Source organism: Ranitomeya variabilis, chromosome 3 (assembly GCF_051348905.1).
Source record: "Ranitomeya variabilis isolate aRanVar5 chromosome 3, aRanVar5.hap1, whole genome shotgun sequence".
Taxonomy (NCBI): domain Eukaryota; kingdom Metazoa; phylum Chordata; class Amphibia; order Anura; family Dendrobatidae; genus Ranitomeya; species Ranitomeya variabilis.
In genome coordinates, this window is record NC_135234.1 from 452,715,742 (window position 1) to 452,738,818 (window position 23,077).

The 23,077-nt window shown below is 42.3% G+C and overlaps 1 protein-coding gene across 1 annotated transcript in view; it reads left to right on the forward strand.

Moving 5' to 3' along the window:
- CFAP97D2 (CFAP97 domain containing 2) overlaps positions 1–22,301 on the forward strand; it is an 81,436-nt gene extending 59,135 nt beyond the window's left edge. Inside the window, exons 4-5 of the mRNA XM_077296564.1 lie at positions 14,019–14,214; positions 19,584–22,301. Coding sequence (XP_077152679.1) covers positions 14,019–14,214; positions 19,584–20,042 — 655 coding nt within the window. The 3' untranslated portion in view covers positions 20,043–22,301. The remainder of the gene's footprint in view (positions 1–14,018; positions 14,215–19,583) is intronic.
- Positions 22,302–23,077: the final 776 nt, after the last annotated feature.

Genomic DNA, 23,077 nt, shown 5'->3' on the forward strand with positions numbered 1-23,077 from the left:
CTATTTTACAGGGATCACTCCTCCAAACCACCAGGACATTATCTATGTAGCGGAGGTATACATAAATATAATCCAAAAAAGGATTAAGATCATTATACTGTAGATGTATTGATCCTTAAACCAGTTCATAAAAATAATTGCCAATGGGGAGTTACATTTAGCCCCCATTGCACAACCCTGAGTTTGTAAAAAAAAAATTTTCATAAACGTAAAATAATTGTTTTTCAACAAAAATTCCACTACACAGATGATGTACTCAAGCAGTTCGCACGTGTAACCTGAGTATCTTTACAATTGATCCCTGATAGGAAGGAGTGCTAAACTATGCGGAATCAGGGAATACAGCGAGGCAATGTCACAAGTTAACCATGTATACTCAGGGGACCAATCCAAATCTTTAACAAAATTCAAGACATGTTTACTGTCCCTCGCATAACTTGGTAAAAGGTAGGATATAGGTTTTAACTTCTCATCCACCCATTCACCAAGATGTTCCAAAAGGGAATTGATCTCTGAAACGATGGGACACATAAATAGTAAGAAACTAAAAAGTGAGAGTGTTGGCCCCCTTAAAAATAGTCTGGGTGAAATGGTGGATGAGGATGAGGAAAAAGCCAATATGCTAAATGACTTTTTTTCATCAGTATTTACAAAACAAAATCCCATGGCAGCCAATATGATCAGTGATAACAAAAAATCCTCATTAAGTGTCACCTGCTTAACCCAGCAGGAAGTACGGCGGTGTCTAAAAATCACTAAAATTGACAAATCTCCGGGCCCAGATGGGATACACCCCCCGAGTACTGCAGGAATTAAGTACAGTCATTGATAGACCATTATTTTTAATCTTTAAAGAGTCCATAATAACAGGGTCTGTACCACAGGACTGGCATATAGCCAATGTGGTGCCAATATTCAAAAAGGGGACAAAAACTGAACTCGGAAATTATAGGCCAGTAAGCTTAACCTCTACTGTGGGTAAAATCCTGGAGGGCATTCTAAGAGATGCTATGCTGGAGTATCTGAAGAGGAATAACCTCATGACCCAGTATCAGCACGGGTTTACTAGGGACCGTTCATGTCAGACTAATTTGATCAGCTTCTATGAAGAGGTAAGTTCCGGACTGGACCAAGGGAACCCAGTAGATGTAGTGTATATGGACTTTTCAAAAGCTTTTGATACGGTGCCACACAAAAGGTTGATACATAAAATGAGAATAATGGGGATAGGGGACAATATGTGTAAGTGGGTTGAGAGCTGGCTCAGGGATAGGAAACAAAGGGTGGTTATTAATGGAGCACACTCGGACTGGGTCGCGGTTAGCAGTGGGGTACCACAGGGGTCAGTATTGGGCCCTCTTCTTTTTAACATATTTATTAGTGACCTTGTAGGGGGCATTCAGAGTAGAATTTCAATATTTGCAGATGACACTAAACTCTGCAGGGTAATCAATACAGGAGAGGACAATTTTATATTACAGGATGATTTATGTAAACTAGAAGCTTGGGCTGATAAATGGCAAGTGAGCTTTAATGGGGATAAATGTAAGGTCATGCACTTGGGTAGAAGTAATAAGATGTATAACTATGTGCTTAATTCTAAAACTCTGGGCAAAGCCGTCAATGAAAAAGACCTGGGTGTATGGGTGGATGACAAACTCATATTCAGTGGCCAGTGTCAGGCAGCTGCTACAAAGGCAAATACAATAATGGGATGCATTAAAAGAGGCATAGATGCTCATGAGGAGAACATAATACCAAGATAGGTTATTACACTTGGGGCTATTTAGTTTGGAAAAACGAAGACTAAGGGGTGATCTTATTTTAATGTATAAATATATGAGGGGACAGTACAAAGACCTTTCGGATGATCTTTTTAATCATAGACCTGAGACAGGGACAAGGGGGCATCCTCTACGTCTGGAGGAAAGAAGGTTTAAGCATAATAACAGATGCAGATTCTTTACTGTAAGAGCAGTGAGACTATGGAACACTCTGCCGTATGATGTTGTAATGAGTGATTCATTACTTAAATTTAAGAGGGGACTGGATGACTTTCTAGAAAAGTATAATGTTACAGGATATATACACTAGATTCCTTGATAGGGCGTTGATCCAGGGAACTAGTCTGATTGCCGTATGTGGAGTCGGGAAGGAATTTTTTTCCCCAATGTGGAGCTTACTTTTTTCCACATGGTTTTTTTTTGCCTTCCTCTGGATCAACATGTTAGGGCATGTTAGGTTAGGCTATGGGTTGAACTGGATGGACTTAGGGTCTTCCTTCAACCTTGATAACTATGTAACTATGTAACTATGTAACAATGGTGGAGGAAAAATGGATTTGTGCATATTAGACAAATTTTTTCAAATGTTTTTGTTAAATTAGATTTATTTCTTTTATTATTCAAAACCTGCAACTCAGATTCAACCAAATACTTGAAATCATCCATACTGGAGGTCCGTGACTGCATTGGATAGTAACTTGGGTTTGGTATCCTGGAAAATTTTGGTTAGACACAGAAATATTTTGGTTAGACAGAAAAAACATTATTCCCAATCTCAGAACAAAGCTCCAGATTTTTCACAGCTAAGGCCAGCGTCACACTAGCGTGTTTTACGGACATATGAGAGGTGCAGAAAATACGGATTGCATTCGGTACAATGATTCTCTATGGGCCAGCTCCTATCTGCCGTGTATTTTACGGTCTTGTACGGCCGTAGAAAATCGCAGCATGCTGCGTTTGTCAGCGTATTGCGCAAAAAATCCGCCAATAAAAGTCTATGGGGGCGAGAAAATTATGGATTACACACGGACCATGCGTGTGACTTGCGAGAAATACGCAGCGGTGTTCTCTAGAAAAGCCAGCAATTCAGTGCAGTGTACAGTAAAATCACACTGACAGAATAGAATAGAATAGGTAGAATGAATGTGTATACATAGAATAGGTGTGTATATATATATATCAGTGAGACACATATATATACTGTATATATATTTATATTTGATATAGCGCTAGATAGCAGAAAAGCCGATAATTCAATTGCCGGCTTTTGCTTTCTCCTTCACAAACCCGACATGATATGAGACATGGTTTACATACAGTAAACCATCTCATATCCCTTCTTTTATTACATATTCCTCTTTACTAATGTAACAAGTGTCTCCGTGTAAAATTTGGGGTCTCTAGCTATTAAATTAAAGGGTTAAATCCCGGAAAAAATTGGCGTGGGCTCCCGAGCAATTTTCTCCGCCAGAGTGGGAAAGCCAGTGACTGAGGACAGATATTAATAGCCTAGGGAGGTACCATGGTTATAGGACCCCCCCTGGCTAAAAACATCTGCCCCCAGCCACCCCAGAAAAGGCACATCTGTAAGATGCGCCTATTCTGGCACTTAGCCTCTCTCTTCCCACTCCCGTGTAGCGGTGGGATATGGGGTAATGAAGGGTTAATGTCACCTTGCTATTGTAAGGTGACATTAAGCCAGGTTAATAATGGAGAGGCGTCAATTATGGCACCTATCCATTATTAATCCAATAGTACGAAATGGTTAATAAAACACACACACATTATTAAAAAGTATTTTAATGAAATAAAGACACATGGTGTTTTAATATTTTATTACACTCTTAATCCACCTGAAGACCCTTGTCACCTGAAATAAAGTTAAACAAAACAAACAACAATATTTCATACCTTCCGTCGTTCAGTCTTGTCCCACGCTGTAAATCCATCTGAAGGGGTTAAATCATTTTACACCCAGGAGCTCTGCTAATGCAGCTGTGCTCCTGTCTGTAAAACTTTGTGAATGAAAGGAATGCAGGGGAATGTCCTGTAGTTACCTCGAGTCGCGGTGATGCGCCCTCTGCTGGATGAACTCATATGAACTCGAGCCTGGGAACTTTTCAGAAAAGAAAAAGAAATCGGACAGCAAAACGGATGTCATACGGATGTTGTGATAAAAAATTGCATGACACTCGCATGACACTCGCATGACAATCGCATGATTTTCCTCCGTCTTTTCGGTCCGTAAATCGGACCGTTTTGTCTCTCGCATGTGGAAATGAGCCCTTACTGCGTATTACGGCCGTAAAAAACGGACTGTATTGTCTTACGCCTAGTGTGACGGAGGCCTAATTGTTCTGGAAAAGTTAGCAAGTCATTAGATGGTTCACTCAACTCTGGTAAAGAATCAGTGATGTTATCACTATCATTTTCCTGAAAAAAATGTTTTTAACTTGTGATTTTTCTCACAAATTTGTTAATATCAGTGATTGTTGAAAAAAGATCAAAGTCCTTTTTAGGGACAAAGTTTAGGCCCTTTTCAAGAAGTTTCAAGTCTGAGTCCTGTAATATAGTCGCCGAAAGATTTATCACAGTATTTTCTTGAGAAAAATAATTTACTTGGTGTTTCTGGTCAGATACCCATGAGTGTGCTTTGCGGTGTTTGTGGCCTTTCTGTGTAAGCAGGTTGCGGGATGCAGTGACGGACAGGAGGCAGAGTAAGGGTTAACAAGTTTAATAACGGGAATACTCCACTCAGAGAGGTAAAGGGTTAAACAGTATAATGGGAAAAGGATGTTGGGAGGTAAAGGGTTAAACAGGGGATTCAACAGTTTACATGGCAAAGGATATTGTAAGTAGGAGAACGACGGTTCAGATAATGTATCGGGTCCGGTCGCATTTAAAGGGGTGGTCATGGTGGCAGCGACCCAGTCCGTGGCCCTGGGCACTCAAATCAAAGGGGAAAGTCTTAAAAGGGATTATAGTAATAACGTTTGTGTTCGTGACGCCACCTGAGGTTCTAGGTCAGAGGGGACCGACGCTGCTTAAAGGGGTCCCCTGGGGCGATGTTACTGCAGCAAGATGATGACGCTTCCCACAGGTGAAGCAGGGTTCCCAGGGCTACCAGTGTAGTGGGCAAGGATGATGGGTTTCCGGTAAATAAACGGAGGACACAGGGTTGCAGTCTTTACCTGGTTTACTGTATTTGGACAGCCTCAATCCAGGGTACCAGCAACAGGTGTAGATGGGGTCCAGGCAGCCTGAAGACAAGAGGAAATCCCTTTGCCAGGTCAGTTTGGGAGCCTTCCACTTTACGCTGCCTATTAGTCCCTTGCTGCCTGTAGTGTCCTAGTTATCTTCTGTCCTGGGTCAGTACCTGCACCGTAGGCAACTTGAGCCGTCTCGTAGGGGTCTCGGTACACGGTGACTCCGGGCTCTAATTGCTGCTGTACCTCAGGTGTTATATGGGCAGGTTACTTTCAGCTTTCTGCCCTCCGAATCTGCTGTTGGACTTGCAGTTCCACACAGCCTCGGACTCCCGGTGCCCGGTTTCTGCTCTCAGCTTTGAGGGGCCGATCGCAGCCGCCTCTTGCTCTTCTGTTTTTCTGTGCTCCTTCACTGTCTCTATCCACTCTCTACTGATCTGACTCCTCCTCCAGACCAGATTGTATATAGGGAAGTTTCCCTTAAACCGGGTTTAGAGCTCCCCCTTCTGGCCTGGAGTCAGAAGGTGTTGCATGTAAGATTACCTGCCAAAGGGATTCCTCCTGTCTCCAGGCATGGCATTACCCTCCCCGAGGGGAAGGTAGCACCACTGTGGTACCCGAACTCCTGGGGTGCCACATAACTCCTGCTGAGAACTCAATGGCGCCGCCAAAGGCTGGCACGGTGTCCTTTCCAGAAAAGTCCTGTGGGCATCGGTGCCCCGTCTTGTGGCGACAGTGGTCGGTCTGCGGTACCTTCCACTGCCCCTAGCCCATATGCTGCAGTGGCTAGCAAGGGTACAAGCCACAATACTGTACAAGCCCAGCGTGGCTCTGCAACTATATTCCAGGTGAAGTCAGGTCACAAGTGTCTGGGCAAATATTCGCTATCAGTCAGGGCGCAAGTGTCAGTCTTGTATGCGGTCCCTCTTATGTGGTGCGTGTGCAGTACTCACGGACACTTAGCGTGTGGCGCCTTTCACCTGATTAGCCACCGGGCATACACTGCATGTCCCTCTCACTCTTTGGTCCCTGCTGCTGTCAGCGGGGCTGCTGTCAGCGGGGCTGCTGTACGGACGCAAGCCTGTGTGATGCTGATGCTCTCAGGACGGAGCACTTCTCTTCCTGGCTGCTGCTGTGCACACCTGACCCACCACACTCTGTACACTCAGACAGTTCTCTTCTTTCTGTTCTCCATGCTTAGTTTTGGCACACACAGACACACTATGCAAAGATTGACTCAACCTCTCCTCCTTTTGTCTGATTTCAGGTGTTTTTATATTGCCCACACCTGTTGCTTGCCTCAGGTGAGTTTGAACGAGCATCACATGTTTGAACCAAAGTTGTTTACCCACAGTTTTGGAAAAGTGCCAACAATTTTGTCTGACCCATTTTGGGGGTTTTGTGTGAAATGATGTTCAATTTGCCTTTTTTCTGTTTTTTTGTATTGTTCCAATGCACACAAAGGAAATAAACACGTGTATAACAAAACATGTGTAATTGCAATAATTTTCTGGGAGAAATACTTCATTTTCTGGAATAATTTCAAGGGTGCCTAATAGTGATGAGTGAATAGCATTGTTGCTTGGGTCTCCCCGAGCATGCTAGGGTGATCTCCGAGTATTTTGTAGTACTCGGACATTTAGTTTTCGTCGCCTCAGCTACATGATTTATGGCTGCTAGCCAGGCTGAATACCTGTGAGGAATACCTGTTTGTTAGGGAATTCCAACATGTATTCAGGTTGTCCAGCAGCTGTAAATCATGCAGCTGAGGCGAGGAAAACTAAATTCCGAGCACTACAAAATACTCGGAGATCACCCGAGCGTGCTCAGGGAGACCCGAGCAACAATGCTATTCGCTCATCACTAGTGCCTATACTTTCGGCCACAATGGTATCTGTTGTAAAAAACTTACATTGTAACCTCCTAAATTTGATGTGTAGTGGTTTGTTTGGCCCCTCTATACTCTTCCTACATTAATTAACTTAGCATTTTAAAAGTTTGTCACTAGAAAGTCACCTACTGTTTAAATCAGGTTTTATATTAAATATATATATATTTTTTTACTATTTTAGGTAATATATTTTTTCTCATCACTATCTGTATTTAAGAAATCTATATAAATATCACAATTTTCACACTGACTACTGGATCAATTCGTAAAGTACACTACCTGTTCTATCAGGAAATCTTTCAGTACATTAGCAGCAATAGATTGACTTAGATCCTATCTTTTGTATTGAAGCATCTAATGAGCATGTGCAAAGGTCATTGGGAAGATACAGTTAAATGAAAAAGTTTGGGCACCCCTATTAATCTTAAGCTTAATGTTTTATAATAATTGTTTTTGTTGCAACAGCTATTTCAGTTTCATATATCTAATAACTGTTGTAATGTTTCTGCCTTGAAATGAGGTTTATTGTACTAACAGAAAATGTGCAATCTGCATTCAAACAAAATTTGACAGGTGCATAAGTATGGGCACCTCACCAGAAAAGTGACATTAATATTTAGTAGATCCTCCTTTTGCAAAAATAACAGCCTCTAGTGGCTTCCTGTAACTTTTAATGAGTTCCTAGATCCTGGATGAAGGTATTTTTGACCATTCCTCTTTACAAAACAATTCCAGTTCAGTTAAGTTTGATGGACAGCCCTCTTCAAATGATCCCACAGATGTTCAATGATATTCAGGTCTGGGGACTGGGATGGCCATTCCAGAACAGTGTAATTGTTCCTCTGCATGAATGCCTGATTAGATTTGGAGCGGTGTTTTGGATCATTGTCTTGCTGAAAGATCCATCCCCTGCGTAACTTCAACTTTGTCACTGATTCATGAACATTATTGTCAAGAATCTGCTGATACTGAGAGGAATCCATGCGTCCCTCAATTTTAACAAGATTCCCGGTGCCGGCATTGGCCACACAGCCCCAAAGCATGATGGAACCTCCACCAAATTTTACTGTGGGTAGCAAGTGTTTTTTCTTGGAATGCTGTGTTTTTTTGTCGCCATGCATAACGCCTTTTTGTATGACCAAACAACTCAATCTTGGTTTCATCAGTCCACAGGACCTTCTTCCAAAAAGAAATTGGCTTTTCCAAATGTGCTTTTGCATTCCTCAGGCGACTCTGTTTGTGGCGTGCTTGCAGAAACGGCTTCTTTCGCATCACTCTCCCATACAGCTTCTCCTTGTGCAAAGTGCGTTGTATAGTTGACCGATGCACAGTGACACCATCTGCAGCAAGTTGATGCTGCAGCTCTCTGGAGGTGGTCTGAGGATTGTCCTTGACTGATCTCACCATTCTTCTTCTCTGCCTTTCTGATGTTTTTCTTGGCCTGCCACTTCTGGCCTTAACAAGAACTGTACCTGTGTTCTTCCATTTCCTTACTATGTTCCTCACAGTGGAAATTAACAGGTTAAATCTCTGAGACAGCTTTTTGTATCCTTCGCCTGAACAACTATGTTGAATAATCTTTGTTTTCAGATCATTTGACAGTTGTTTTGAGGAGCCCATGATGCCACTCTTCAGAGGAGATTCAAACAGGAGAACAACTTGCAAGTGGCCACTTTAAGTAGCTTTTCTCATGATTGCATACACCTGGCTATGAAGTTCAAAGCTCAATGAGGTTACAAAACCAAAAAAAGTGCTTTAATAAGTCAGTAAAAAGTAGGTAGGAGTATTTAAAACAAGAAAATGATAAGGGTGCCCATACTTATGCACCTGTCAAATTTTGTTTGAATGCAGATTGCACATTTTCTGTTAGTACAATAAACCTCATTTCAAGGCAAAAACATTACTGTGTCCAACAGTTATTAGATATATGAAACTGAAATAGCTGTTGCAAAAAACTATTTTTATAAAACATTAAGCTTAAGATTAATAGGGGTGCCCAAACTTTTTCATATAACTGTAGTGGGAGCTGTGATATCACCTATTGTAATTGGTTCTGATTGATTCTGTCTTGCTAGCGGTGTATAGAGGTGTTACCTATCATTGTAAACCTGTCTGTGATGATAATGAGACTTCTGAAAAGTATTCTGTTAAACAGCGGTGTGAATCAAAAATAGTAAAATATTCTTAATACAGATTGTGATATGAAAAATCGCGGTCGGGAGGCAGTGGTTTTTTTGGTCGGGAGGCAGTGGTTATTCGTTGGATGGGTCGTCGTGGTATGTTGTGGCGTAGTTTTTTGTCGGAATTCTCCCGTGCCATTTTTAAACTATAGTTAACATAAAAACCTGATTTATACAATAGGTCATTGTCTGATTATATACAGCTCTTGCAAAAATTAAGAGACAGCTGCAAAATGTTCAGTTTGTGTGATTTTTCTCTTTATAGGTATATTTTTGAGTAAAATGTAAATTGTTCTTTTATTCTAGAAACTTCTGACAACATGTCTCCAAATTTCCAAGCAATAAATTTTATTTTTTTTTCTGACAAGGAAAAATGGTCAAAACAAAAAAAAACAGTGCTTTCAGACCTCAAATAATGCAAAGAAAACAAGATCATAATAATTTAGAAACAACTATACTAATGTTTTAGATCAGGAAGCGTTCAGAAATCAATATTTTGTGGAATAACCATGATTTTTAATCACAGCTTTCATGCGTTTTGGCATGCTTTCCACCAGTTTTTCACACTGCTTCTGGCGCAAATATGTAAGCAGTTCTTCTTTGTTTGATGGCTTGTGACTATCCATCATCCTCTTGATTACGTTCCAGAGGTTTTTAATGGGGTTCAGGTCTTGAGATTGGGCTGCCCATGTCAGGGTTTTGATGTGGTGGGCTCTTAATTTTTGCCAGAGCTGTATTTCCTTTAGCTTACATGTTGACGAATACCTTATCATGTGGCCTCATCTTTACAGCTGAAACATCAATTCACTGCTTAATTTAAAAGTATAAACCACTAGAATGATTTACTTAAAAAAAAGACCAAACACATTAGCCCTTTACCGACATTTGGCGTAAGGCCATGTTCACACAGTGCGTTTTTTACCGCGGAACCGCGGCGGTTTTGCCGCTGCGGTTCCGCAGCTGTTTTCCATGCAGGGTACAGTACACTGTACCCTATGGAAAACAGGACACACTGTGCACATGGTCCGGAAATTTAAAAAAAAAAGCCGTGCTGAATAGCTCCCGGAAAAAAGAAGGAGCATGTCAATTCTTCTTCCTGAACCGCAGCGGTTCTGCACCCATAGACCTCCATTGTGAGGTCAAAATCGCAGTAAAACACGCAGATCAAAAATATATCTGCGTGTTTTACTGCGGTTTGATGTGCAGAACCGCTGCTGCAGGAAGTGCGGGGGAGCGGGCGGAAGTGCGGGGCCGGAAGTGCGTGGGCGGAGAGACATGGAGGCATAGCGTCGCATGGGGATCGTGTCGGCCGTTTGATTGATTTGGTATGTGTGTGTGTGTGTGTGTGTGTGTGTGTGTGTGTGTGTGTGTGTGTGTGTGTGTGTGTGTGTGTGTGTGTCCCCGTCCCCATGCGACGATAGTGCCTCCATTGTGCTAAGTCGCCGTATGGGACTACTACTCCCATCCGGTATTAGGATGGGAGAGTTGTCCCTGTGTCCGGCGACTTAGCACAATAGTAAAGTTTACACCAAACACCTACACACAATACACAAACATGACACACAGTACAGTACATACAACACATAACACAGAGTATATACTCACCAACAGCACACTGGTAGGCGAAGCCCTCGATCCTCCAGGAAAAAATCCAAAAATAATAAACCAAATCCATACTCCCTGTCCGCAGAATCCATAAAACGAGTGTCCCACGCCGATCGGCTGCTCTCCGGCGATACACTGCCAGGAGCGAAGCTCCTAGCAGTGTATCGCGTACTGTTCCGGAGTTCAATGACTCCGGCGTCTCGGTTAACAGCAGTACAGCTGCGTTGAACTTTCCCACGCAGCACTGCCGTTAAGCGAGAGTGCCGGGGTCAATGACCGCCGGTAAACTCGCTCGCGCATGCGCAGTGACACACCGACAGGAACTATGGCTCCTGTCAGTGTGTTGCTGCAGCCGTGGAGAGCAGACATATCTCTGGATGTGTCTGTTCTCCATGAAAAATCTTCGTGGGATACGTGGATACTTAAATACGTGACACGTGTCACTTAAATACGTGATACGTGTCACTTAAATACGTGGCACGTGGCACTTAAATACGTGGCACGTGGCACTTAAATACGTGATACGTGGCACTTAAATACGTGATACGTGGCACTGAAATACGTGGCACGTGGCACTTAAATACGTGGCACGTGGCACTTAAATACGTGATACGTGGCACTGAAATACGTGGCACGTGGCACTTAAATACGTGATACGTGGCACTGAAATACGTGGCACGTGGCACTTAAATACGTGGCACGTGGCACTTAAATACGTGGCACTTAAATACGTGGCACTTAAATACGTGGCACGTGGCACTGAAATACGTGGCACGTGGCACTTAAATACGTGGCACGTGGCACTTAAATACGTGGCACTTAAATACGTGGCACTTAAATACGTGGCACGTGGCACTGAAATACGTGGCACTGAAATACGTGGCACGTGGCACTTAAATACGTGGCACGTGGCACTGAAATACGTGGCACGTGGCACTTAAATACGTGGCACGTGGCACTTAAATACGTGGCACTTAAATACGTGGCACGTGGCACTGAAATACGTGGCACGTGGCACTGAAATACGTGGCACGTGGCACTGAAATACGTGGCACGTGGCACTTAAATACGTGGCACTGAAATACGTGGCACGTGGCACTGAAATACGTGGCACTTAGGCTATGTTCACATTTGCGTTGTGCGCCGCAGCGTCGGCGCCGCAACACACAACGCAAAGTAAAACGCAGCAAAACGCATGCACAACGCTGCGTTTTGCGCCGCATGCGTCCTTTTTTTGATTGATTTAGGACGCAGCAAAAATGCAACTTGCTGCGTCCTCTGCGCCCGGATGCGTGCGCTGCAGTGACGCATGCGGCGCAAAACGCGGAGCGCTGTCATTCAAAACACGTCCACTCATTTTGGTGTTTAGTCCCAAAATGGAGGATGGAAGAAGAAAAGGGTTGGACAAGGAAATGACATCATTTTTTTTTTTTTTTTTCCCCCCACTGCAGTAAACTTTATTTCTGTCAAACACAGACAATCTGCAGACAAAACTGCATCAAAAAACGCACTAAAAAACGCACTAAAAAACGCACCAAAAAACGCACCAAAAACGCACCAAAACGCACCAAAAAACGCACCTGCGTTTTCTGCAGAGACCTGCAGTTTCAGTCAGGAAAAAAAAAGGATGGAAATCCTGAACGTGTGAACATAGCCTAATAGTACGCCGATGACGGTATCCCCCGCTTTGATGTCGGTTCTTTTCTGGGACATGTCAGCTGTTTTTAACGATTACACCCAAGGCTATTAATTAGTTAAATGCTCATAGCAAGTTAGCAATTCAGCTACATAGAGGGGAACTGAACATCACCTCTATGTAGCTGAGCCGAGTTGTGCCCGCTTCTAGTCTCCTATAGAGACTATTGAAGCATGGCAAAAGTAAAAAAAATGTTTTAAAAAATATATCAAAAATAAAAAAAATATAAAACTTCTAATCACCCCCTATTTCAAAATAACACAATAAAAAAATGAAACCTACACATATTTGGTATTGCCGCATTAAGAATCGCCCAATCTATCAATAAAAAAAGGATTACCCTGATCACTAAACGGTGTAGCGATAAAAGAAGTCAAAATGCCAGAATTACATTTTTTTGGTCACCTCGACATTGCATTAAAATGCAATAACGGGCGATCAAAAGCATGTATCTGCACAAAAGTGGTATCATTAAAAAAGTCAGCTCAGCATGCAAAAAATAATCACTCACCCAACCCAGAGATCATGAAAAATGGAGACGCTATGGGTATCGGAAAATTGCGCATTTTCTTTTTTTTTATTTTTAAGCAAAGTTTGGACATTTTTTTAACCACTTAGATAAAAAAGGACCTAGACATGTTTGGTATCTATGAACTCATAATGACCTGGAGAATCAAAATGGCAGGTCAGTTTTAGCATTTAGTGAACCTAGCAAAAAAGCCAAATAGAAAACAAGTGTGGGATTGCACTTTTTTTGCAATTTTTTGGAATTTTTTCCCATTTTCTAGTACACAACATGGTAAAACCAATGGTGTTGTTCAATAGTACAACTCGTCCCGAAAAAAATAAGCCCTCACATGGCCATATTGACGGAAAAATAAAGAAGTTATGGCTTTGGGAAGGAGGGGAGCAGAAAACGAAAACGCAAAACCGAAAAAAGCTCCTGGGGTGAAGGGGTTAAAATTACTGTAGGTTGGCATCATTGAGCCCTGACAGGGCCCAGAATATCAGATATTCTGTATTATGGGATGAATGTATGTAGGCATGTGTTCAAATGAAATTTATAGAAAGCGTTTAAAAGAATGGCCAAATCATAATGTAGAAACAAACATGTGAAGACTTGTGCTTCTGACCATATTGCTGTCCTATACAGGAGACATGCACTTTACTGACTTTCTAGATAATTGTTGAATTAAATAACTTTAACAGTAGGAAATCAGGCTCTGCTCACACTACCTTCACATTTCTGTCACAGTTTCACCCCTCAGTGTGTCTGGGATGCAGTTACTGACAGCTCGGCCGTCCAATCTGGTATATGCTGAGCTGTCAGTGTGTTAATTGACAGCTCGACTATCCAATCTGAGACTGTTAGGCATCAGCTGTCTCCATGTGTTAATTATTCCAGGTAATTGCCATGCTACTTAACTGAGCTGTGTCTCCCAGAACTCTGCCAGACGTCCATTCAGCTTGTGAAGTTTGTTCTCCTGTGCCTTGAGTTCTGTATGCTTGATCTGTTGCCTGACCTTGGACTCCTTGACCATTCTGACTCACTGCTTGACATTTAGCGTCACAGTTTAATTTTCTATAGAAACCAAGACTACATGTAGACATACATCTAACTAAATTACTTTGTATCATTTCTAAAAAAAATTCCAGTTTAAATAAAGAGAAAAGAGAACAAGAATTGCTGAAAGTATCCCGAGAGAACCAAACCATTGGGGACAGACTCACAAAATGTGAACCTCAGTATCGAGTCGAAAAGTGGCATGAAGACTGGTCAAAAGCGGAAACGTATATGGACAGCATTGCTAAATACCCAAGGGGATGGTATGCTCTGCAGCATCCAGAAAAGGTAATACTATTTTGATGTGATATATACACTCACCGGCCACTTTATTAGGTACACCATGCTAGTAACGGGTTGGACCCCCTTTTGCCTTCAGAACTGCCTCAATTCTTCGTGGCATAGATTCAACAAGGTGCTGGAAGCATTCCTCAGAGATTTTGGTCCATATTGACATGATGGCATCACACAGTTGCCGCAGATTTGTCGGCTGCACATCCCAAAGATGCTCCATACAAGGCAGGATGGATCCATGCTTTCATGTTGTTTACGCCAAATTCTGACCCTACCATCCGAATGTCGCAGCAGAAATCGAGACTCATCAGACCAAGCAACGTTTTTCCAATCTTCTACTGTCCAATTTCGATGAGCTTGTACAAATTGTAGCCTCAGTTTCCTGTTCTTAGCTGAAAGGAGTGGTACCCGGTGTGGTCTTCTGCTGCTGTAGCCCATCTGCCTCAAAGTTCGACGCACTGTGCGTTCAGAGATGCTCTTAGGTCTACCTTGGTTGTAACGGGTGGCGATTTGAGTCACTGTTGCCTTTCTATCAGCTCGAACCAGTCTGCCCATTCTCCTCTGACCTCTGGCATCAACAAGGCATTTCCGCCCACAGAACTGCCGCTCACTGGATTTTTTTTCTTTTTCGGACCATTCTCTGTAAACCCTAGAGATGGTTGTGCGTGAAATTCCCAGTAGATCAGCAGTTTCTGAAATACTCAGACCAGCCCTTCTGGCACCAACAACCATGCCACGTTCAAAGGCACTCAAATCACCTTTCTTCCCCATACTGATGCTCGGTTTGAACTGCAGGAGATTGTCTTGACCATGTCTACATGCCTAAATGCACTGAGTTGCCGCCATGTGATTGGCTGATTAGAAATTAAGTGTTAACAAGAAGTTGGACAGGTGTACCTAATAAAGTGGCCGGTGAGTGTATATATATATATATATATATATATATATATATATATATATATATATATATATACATACACACGCACACACACAGTAAATGCTATTTCAAACTCTAGCTTTAGAAAGTTCATTTTTACATAGTAGCATTAAGGTTTAGCCTTGATCAATCTACTTACTCTATTGCTGCAGAGGTTTAAACAATTCTAAAGTGTAAGTTATTTCATCGTTTTAGGACCACCCAGTCCCCTAAAATCCATTAGTGTCCTCTGGCAGCGAGTTATAATATGAAGTCTCAATGCTGGTGCAGTAAAGAAACCCCTTATACAATTTTGTAGAAACATAGAAACCTTCTTCTAGGCATAGAGCCCTCGATTCATTAAGGCCGGCGTTGTACATTCCAGTCTTAATGAGGGGGTATGGTGGTGTCAAAGGTGCCTAATTCATAAAGAATTGCACAACTCTTACCGAATAAGGCAAGTCTTAATAGTGGAGTGCGCATCCATGCCCCTCTCCACAATGAATCAGGGACACCTAGTCTGGAATTTTTATAGTAAGGCCCTGATTAATCAAAGTGTTTACAACAGAAATCTAGCCTAAAACATTTTGAAAAGTCATAAATCATACAGCCAATGTCTGATACATGCTGCCCAGACCACGGACAACTTGACTCAGACACTCCCTGTATGATCTCAATCACGTATGTGGCGTTTCGGAAAAAAGCGCGAAAACCGCCAGGAACTGAGCCACACTGGAGACTAGTCGGACAGATGGGACCCCGGTGGCTTCTCCCCACCTGCTGCCCTTAAATGGCAGGCCTCTCCCTATACACACCTGGCTGCTAGGAAAGTGTGTCTTTCTCAGAAATGCAGCAGCGTGCCTAGCTGAGACCATGTAGCCACGGTCAGATACTTGTTGCCGGTAGATAGGGTAGCATGTATTAACTGTCAGGTGTATTTTAACCCCTTAGTGACAGAGCCAATTTGGTACTTAATGACCGAGCCAATTTTTACAATTCTGACCACTGTCACTTTATGAGGTTATAACTCTGGAACGCTTCAATGGATCCTGCTGATTCTGAGACTGTTTTTTCATGACATATTGTACTTCATGATAGTGGTAACATTTCTTCGATATTACTGGCGATTATTTATGAAAAAAATGGAAATATGGTGAAAATTTTTAAAATTTTGCAATTTTCAAACTTTGTATTTTTATGCCCTTAAATCAGAGAGAGATGTCACAAAAAATAGTTAATAAATAACATTTCCCACATGTCTACTTCACATCAGCACAATTTTGTAAACAAAATTTTTTTTTGTTAGGGAGTTATAAGGTTTAAAAGTTGACCAGCAATTTCTCATTTTTACGACACCATTTTTTTTTAGGGACCACATCACATTTGAAGTCATTTTGAGGGGTCTATATGATAGAAAATAACCAAGTGTGACACCATTCTAAAAACTGCACCCCTCAAGGTGCTCAAAACCACATTCAAGAAGTTTATTAACCCTTTACGTGCTTCACAGGAACTGAAACAATGTGGAAGGCAAAAATGAGCATTTAACTTTTTTTTGCAAACATTTTACTTCAGAACCATTTTTTTTAATTTTCACAAGTGTAAAAACAGAAATTTAACCATAAATGTTGTTGTGCAATTTCTCCTGAATACGCCGATACCCCATATGTGGGGGTAAACCACTGTTTGGGCGCACTGCAGAGCTTGGAAGAGAGGGAGCGCCGTTTGACTTTTTCAATGCAGAATTGGCTGGAATTGAGATCGGATGCCATGTCACGTTTAGAGAGCCCCTGATGTGCCTAAACAGTGGAAACGCTGCACAAGTGACACCATTTTGGAAACTAGACCACTTAAGGAACTTATCTAGATGTGTGGTGAGCACTTTGAGCCCCCAAGTGCTTCACAGAAGTTTATAAAGTAGAGACGAGAAAATAAAAAATCGCATTTGTTTACACAAAAATGATATTTTCGCCCACAAATTCTTATTTTCACAAGGGTAACAGGAGAAATTAGACCACAAAAGTTGTTGTGCAATTTCTCCTGTGTACGTCGATACCCCATATGTGGGGGTAAACCACTGTTTGGGCGCACCGCAGAGCTTGGGAGAGAAGGAGTGCCATTTTACTTTTTCAATGTAGAATTGGCTGGAATTGAGATCGGACGCCATGTCGCGTTTGGAGAGCCCCTGATATGCCTAAACAGTGGAAACCCCCAACAAGTGACCCCATTTTGGAAACTAGTCCCCCCAAGGAACTTATCTAGATGTGTTGTGAGAACTTTGAATGCCCAAGTGCTTCACAGAAGTTTATAATGCAGAGTCGTGAAAATAAAAAAATAAAAATTTTTTCCACAAAAAAGATTTTTTAGCCCCCAAATTTTTATTTTAACAAGGGTAACAAGAGAAATTGGACCCCAAAAGTTGTTGTCCAATTTGTCCTGAGTACACTGATACCCCATGTGTGGGGGGGACCACTGTTTGGATGCATGGCAGAGCTCGGAAGGGAAGGAACGCCATTTTGGAATGCAGACTTTGATAGAATGGTCTGTGGGCATGATGTTGCGACCCTGATGTACCTAAACTGTAGAAACCCCCCACAAGTGACCCCATTTTGGAAACTAGAAACCCCACGGAACTTATCTAGATGTGTGGTGAGAACTTTGAATGCCCAAGTGCTTCACAGATGTTTATAATGCAGAGTTGTGAAAATAAAAAATTTTTTTTCACAAAAAAATATTTTTTAGCCCACGTTTTGTCCAATTTATCCCGAGTACGCTGATGCCCCATATGTGGGGGTAAACCACTGTTTGGGCGCACGGCAGAGCTCGGAAGGGAGGGAGCACCATTTGACTTTTTGAGCGCAAAATTGGCTGTGGCGTTTAGAGACCCCCTGATGTACCTAAACAGTGGAAACCCCCCAAATCTAACTCCTAAACCCAACACACCCCTAACCCTAATGCCAACCCGATCCATAATCCTAATCACAACCCTAACGATAATAACAACCCTAACCCCAAAACAACCATAACCCTAATCAGAACCCTAAATCCAACACACCCCTAATCCTAATCTCAACCCTAACCTCAAACCTAACCCTAATCCCAATACACCCCTAATCCCAACCCTAACCTTAACCCTAATCCCAAACCTAACCCTAATCCCAAACGTAACCCTAATGCCAACCCTAATCCAAACCCTAATCCCAACTCTAACCCTAACTTAGCCGCAACCCTAGTCCTAACTTTAGCCCCAACCCTAGCCCTAACATTAGCCCCAACCCTAACCCTAGCCTCAACCCTAAATTTAGCCCCAACTCTAACCCTAGCCCTAACTTTAGCCCCAACCCTAACCCTAGCCCTAACCCTAAATTTAGCCCCAACCCTTACCCTAAATTTAGCCCCAACCCTAACCCTAAATTTAGCCCAAACCCTAACCCTAAATTTAGCCCAAACCCTAACCCTAAATTTAGCCCCAACCCTAACCCTAAATTTAGCCCCAACCCTAACCCTAACCCTAGCCCTAACCCTAACCCTAAATTTAGCCCCAGCTCCTCTAGCTGCCGGCCGGCAGATCATGGCGGGCGCACTGCGCATGCGCCCGCCATTTTCTTACAGAAGGAAGAAGCCGGCGGCCAGGAGAGGACACAGGAGGACCCAGGGACACCGGTAAGTATGATGGGGTCCCCGATCCCCCTACCTCTCTGTCCTCTGATGTGCGATCACATCAGAGGACAGAGAATTACACATCGCTTTTTTTTTTTTTGCGGCGCCAGTAAACAGTTAATTACCAGCGATCGCAAAACAGGGGTCGGTAAAAAACGACCCCGATCATGTTCTTTGGGATCTCGGCTACCCCGGCAGCCGAGACCCCAAAGATCTCCCGGGTGCCGGCCGGCATTTTTTGGCCGGAAGAAGATGGCGGCGCCCATCGGGAGCCACGAGGAGCACCGGGGGAGACAGGTGAGTATCGGGGGCGATCGGGGACCCCATTTCTCTGTCCTCTGATGTGCGATCACATCGGAGGACATAGAAATTAAATGGCAAATCGCGTTTTTGTTTTCTTTTTGCGACCGCCGGTAAACGGTTAATTACCGGCGATCGCAACTCGGGGGTCGGTAAAAAAAACCCAAATCATGTTCTCTGGGGTCTCGGCTACCCCCGGTAACCGAGACCCCAGAGAAAATCCGACTCTGGGGGGCGCTATTCACTTTTTCCACAGCGCCGTTAATTCCCGGCACTGTGGTTTAAGTACCCTTAACTGCCGCCGTTAAAAGGCGTATCGGCGGTCGTTAAGGGGTTAAGCCTTAGCTGGTTGTTTACAAATAAAAATATTTACTTTATTTATTTTGCTTGCTTTTATAGCACTTGCACATTCCGCAGCGCTTTACAGACATTATCATGAATCAATTAAAGATGTATCTATTTTATTCCTTTTCATTTGTGTCTATAGGCTTTAAAGGCTAAAAAGAAATCTGCCAAAAAAAAATCTATAAAAGATGTTAAAGCAAAAGCAGTTGAAGATGATGATGATGGGAACAGTGGATCAATGGAGGAAATAAATACTAGGAAAAAGGAAGATGTGAACAATGACAATACTGGAAATATCAGGGAAACTAAGGTTTCAGAACCAGAAAGTAAGAAACAAGAAAAGGCTGAAGATAAAGATGAGCAAAAAGTAGATGATGAAAAAGAGGAAACCCAGAAAAGTGAAGGTAACATACTGGGATCAGAAAAGGATGAAGGTACCAAGGAAGAGGACAAAAAGGAATCCGCGGATGAAAATGAGACAAATTCTTATGATACTGGGAAAGAAGAGGAATCTATCAAGTCAGAACAGTCTGAAAGTGAACATGAGACAGATGATGAAAAGGAAGAATCAGATGCAGAGAAGGATCTAGATGCAGAATAGGTTATGAATTATCAGTAATCTTGATGTTACTCTTTATTGAATTAGTCTCGACTTCATATATGATGATGTAACACGAGCTGTGTTATTTATTCTGTGACTATGACATTTACAAGCATAACTTGTATCACTGATCTATTCCCACAAGTTTCAAACTAATAACATGTAAAGGGAATCTGTCAGCAGGTTTTTGCTATAATATCTGAGGACAGCATGAGGTTAGGATTAAAACACTGAATTTATTTACTTAAAATAAAGGTTTTACCATTTTTATCATTGCTGTGACTAGCTGGTGGGTAGCTGACCACGCCTCCTCCTGTGATAAGCAGCTCACTGTCAGTAGATTATATACACAGAAAGCTGTAGTGTGGGGTCAGCTTTCTTAGCTCTGCCGCATTCTACATGTCTACATGTAAGAACTCTGATTGTGTCACAGCTTCTGCACCCAGTAAACTAAGTCATACATCTTTGAAATCGGGGGCTCTTTTCGTACATCATGCTGCTCTCAGATAAGGTATCAAAAAACTGGTGACAGATTGTGACAGATTCCCTTTAAAGAAGATATGTAAAAATGTAGCCCCCCCATGAATTAAATAATGCATTGTGTACACACTTTCAGATTAAGACTAATAGCTACCTAAATGGATTGAAATGAACTCTGCCAAAAAGCCCTGAAACAAGCAATACAACTAAAATAAGCAAATAAGATATACACCCCACTGTTCCAGGGCCATGTCCACATTAATTCTCATTCCTATTCTATTGACATTGACCACACATGTTGCAGCCCATATACTCCATGTGACTGAAGCAGCCAATAACTGGCCTTAGTAGTGAACAGGAAGTCAGCATTAATGCTTAGTGCGGATTCAGAAAGCGTGTGACAGTCGGGAATCTTAGTTGTCCTACACCAGTCTCTTCCTGTCTGCAAGGGTACATGAGATGTGATCTTAGTCATGAGAAAAAAATATGATTGTTATGCAAAAGAACACATGAGAAAGATACGTGGCATGCACAGTGGACCATGACAGTATGGTGACATCATAAGATTGAATGAAAAGAAACACAAGTCTGTTACAATTAAAGCTAAATTCTCACTGTGTTCAGCAGCGCATTAATGGCTTCCGTCTAAGGTGTCTGTCTGAATCCGTGAAAGATGGGACAAAGGGAGTTCACATAGACTGTTTGTGCTCTTTTGTGGCGGTGTCCATCCCTTTAGACATCACAGCTGGGCTTATTGCTGTTATGTAAAGCATTCCTGCCATAATCATATAGCCGCATATGACTTATCACAAGAGACTAAATTAAAGAGGTTCTCCACTACTAGCACAGCCCCTTCTCATTCCCCATGTTTGGCCTGTTAAAATAAAAACACCTATACTCGCCTCATGTGCCACCCCCGTTTCAGCAGTGTCGGCACTCATGTGAGGTTGTTATGACACTTGAGCCCTGGGCTCAGCCAGAAGAAGCCAGGGCTGTGGCTGCTGTCTGGCTTCATCTTGATCTTTGATTTGTCAGAAGACAGGACAGTGACCCCAGCACTGATTGGTTGAAGGGCTCACATATCATAACAACCTCACTTGGGCCTCGGGAATGTGCGTGCCGACACTGCTGGAACGCCACCACCACGGGAGGTGAGTATAGGTGTTTTTATCTTATTGAGGACAAACATGGGGAATGAGAAGGGGTTGTGCTAGTAGTGGACAACCCCTTAAGTCTTCGCACCCATGTGAGGTGAACATGTCCCCATTAAAAGACAAGAAGCAGATGTACTGAAAATAGTAGGGGATTATAAAAAATATTAAAAAGTTGTCTAACTCTGTTGATTATAAATCAAATAAGCTTTTGTTACATGAAGATGCAAAGTCCATTTTAGTAGCTGTTGCTGATAACATAATCTTAATCAATCGAGTCTGGAATGATGCATATAGTGATCTTGGACCTTTGTGGTCTAAATTACTTATTCATTGTTACAAGTCATTACATGGATGAATCAGGGTAACATGAAAATCATAATTTTCTACCCTTCAACCTGCATTATTTTCTGCTCATTTATCTGAATATTATTGTATACAGTAATAATGCGCATTTCCGGACTGCCAGCATAGACCGATATCAGCAATTATTTTTAGTTTCAGTTGAGCTCTTTATGCCAGTGATGTATGTAAGTTCCACAGGTTACTTTCACATCTCTGATCGGAATGTGTCATCCATCATAAACTATGTATCGTGGAATAAAGTTAGACTGAAGATGCACAACTCACTGTTTTGGCACGTGTATAAATCATTTTATTATTCCAGAGAATTTTATTTTGAGGATTGAGTCATCCACTTGCCAAATACAACTTTAGGTCTCAACAATGGTGGACTTTGATAATGCGCCGTTTTGGAAAAAAAAACACATCCTGCAAAATTGCTTGCAGGATGCGTTTTTTCTCCATAGACTTGCATTAGCGACACATTGCGACGGATTGCCACACATCGCAACCGTCGTGCGACGGTTGCGTCGTGTTGCGTCAGACCGTCGGCACAAAAAAAGTTATGTTACGTTATTTGGTGCCGGAACTCCGCCCCCGCCTCCCCGGACATCACAATGGGGCAGCGGATGCGTTGTAAAACTGCATCTGCTGCACCCGTTGTGTTTTTAACTCACAGTTTGCGTCGGTACGTCGGCACGACGCATTGCGACGTGCGTCGTACGATGCTTGTGTGAAAGTAGCCTTAAAGGCGTACTCTGGCGTTCAGGTGAGAAACTTGAAAACAAGCCTGCAAGAGTTATTACACAAAAATGTTGCAAAAGTGCAACATTAATACTACATCCTTAACATGTGTAATAATTATGCTTGTTGTCACAATGCTGCTCCCTATGTGCTCTTTCATTGGACGTTCCTGGAACCAGTCTAATTTTAGCCTGAAACACAACCAACAAAAAGTCCAAAAATAGAAAATGAATACTTTATTGAATAATACTAACAAGATTAAAACCAATAATTGGAGTCAAAAGGACAATGTATGTCATAACAATTTCAATTGTGAGG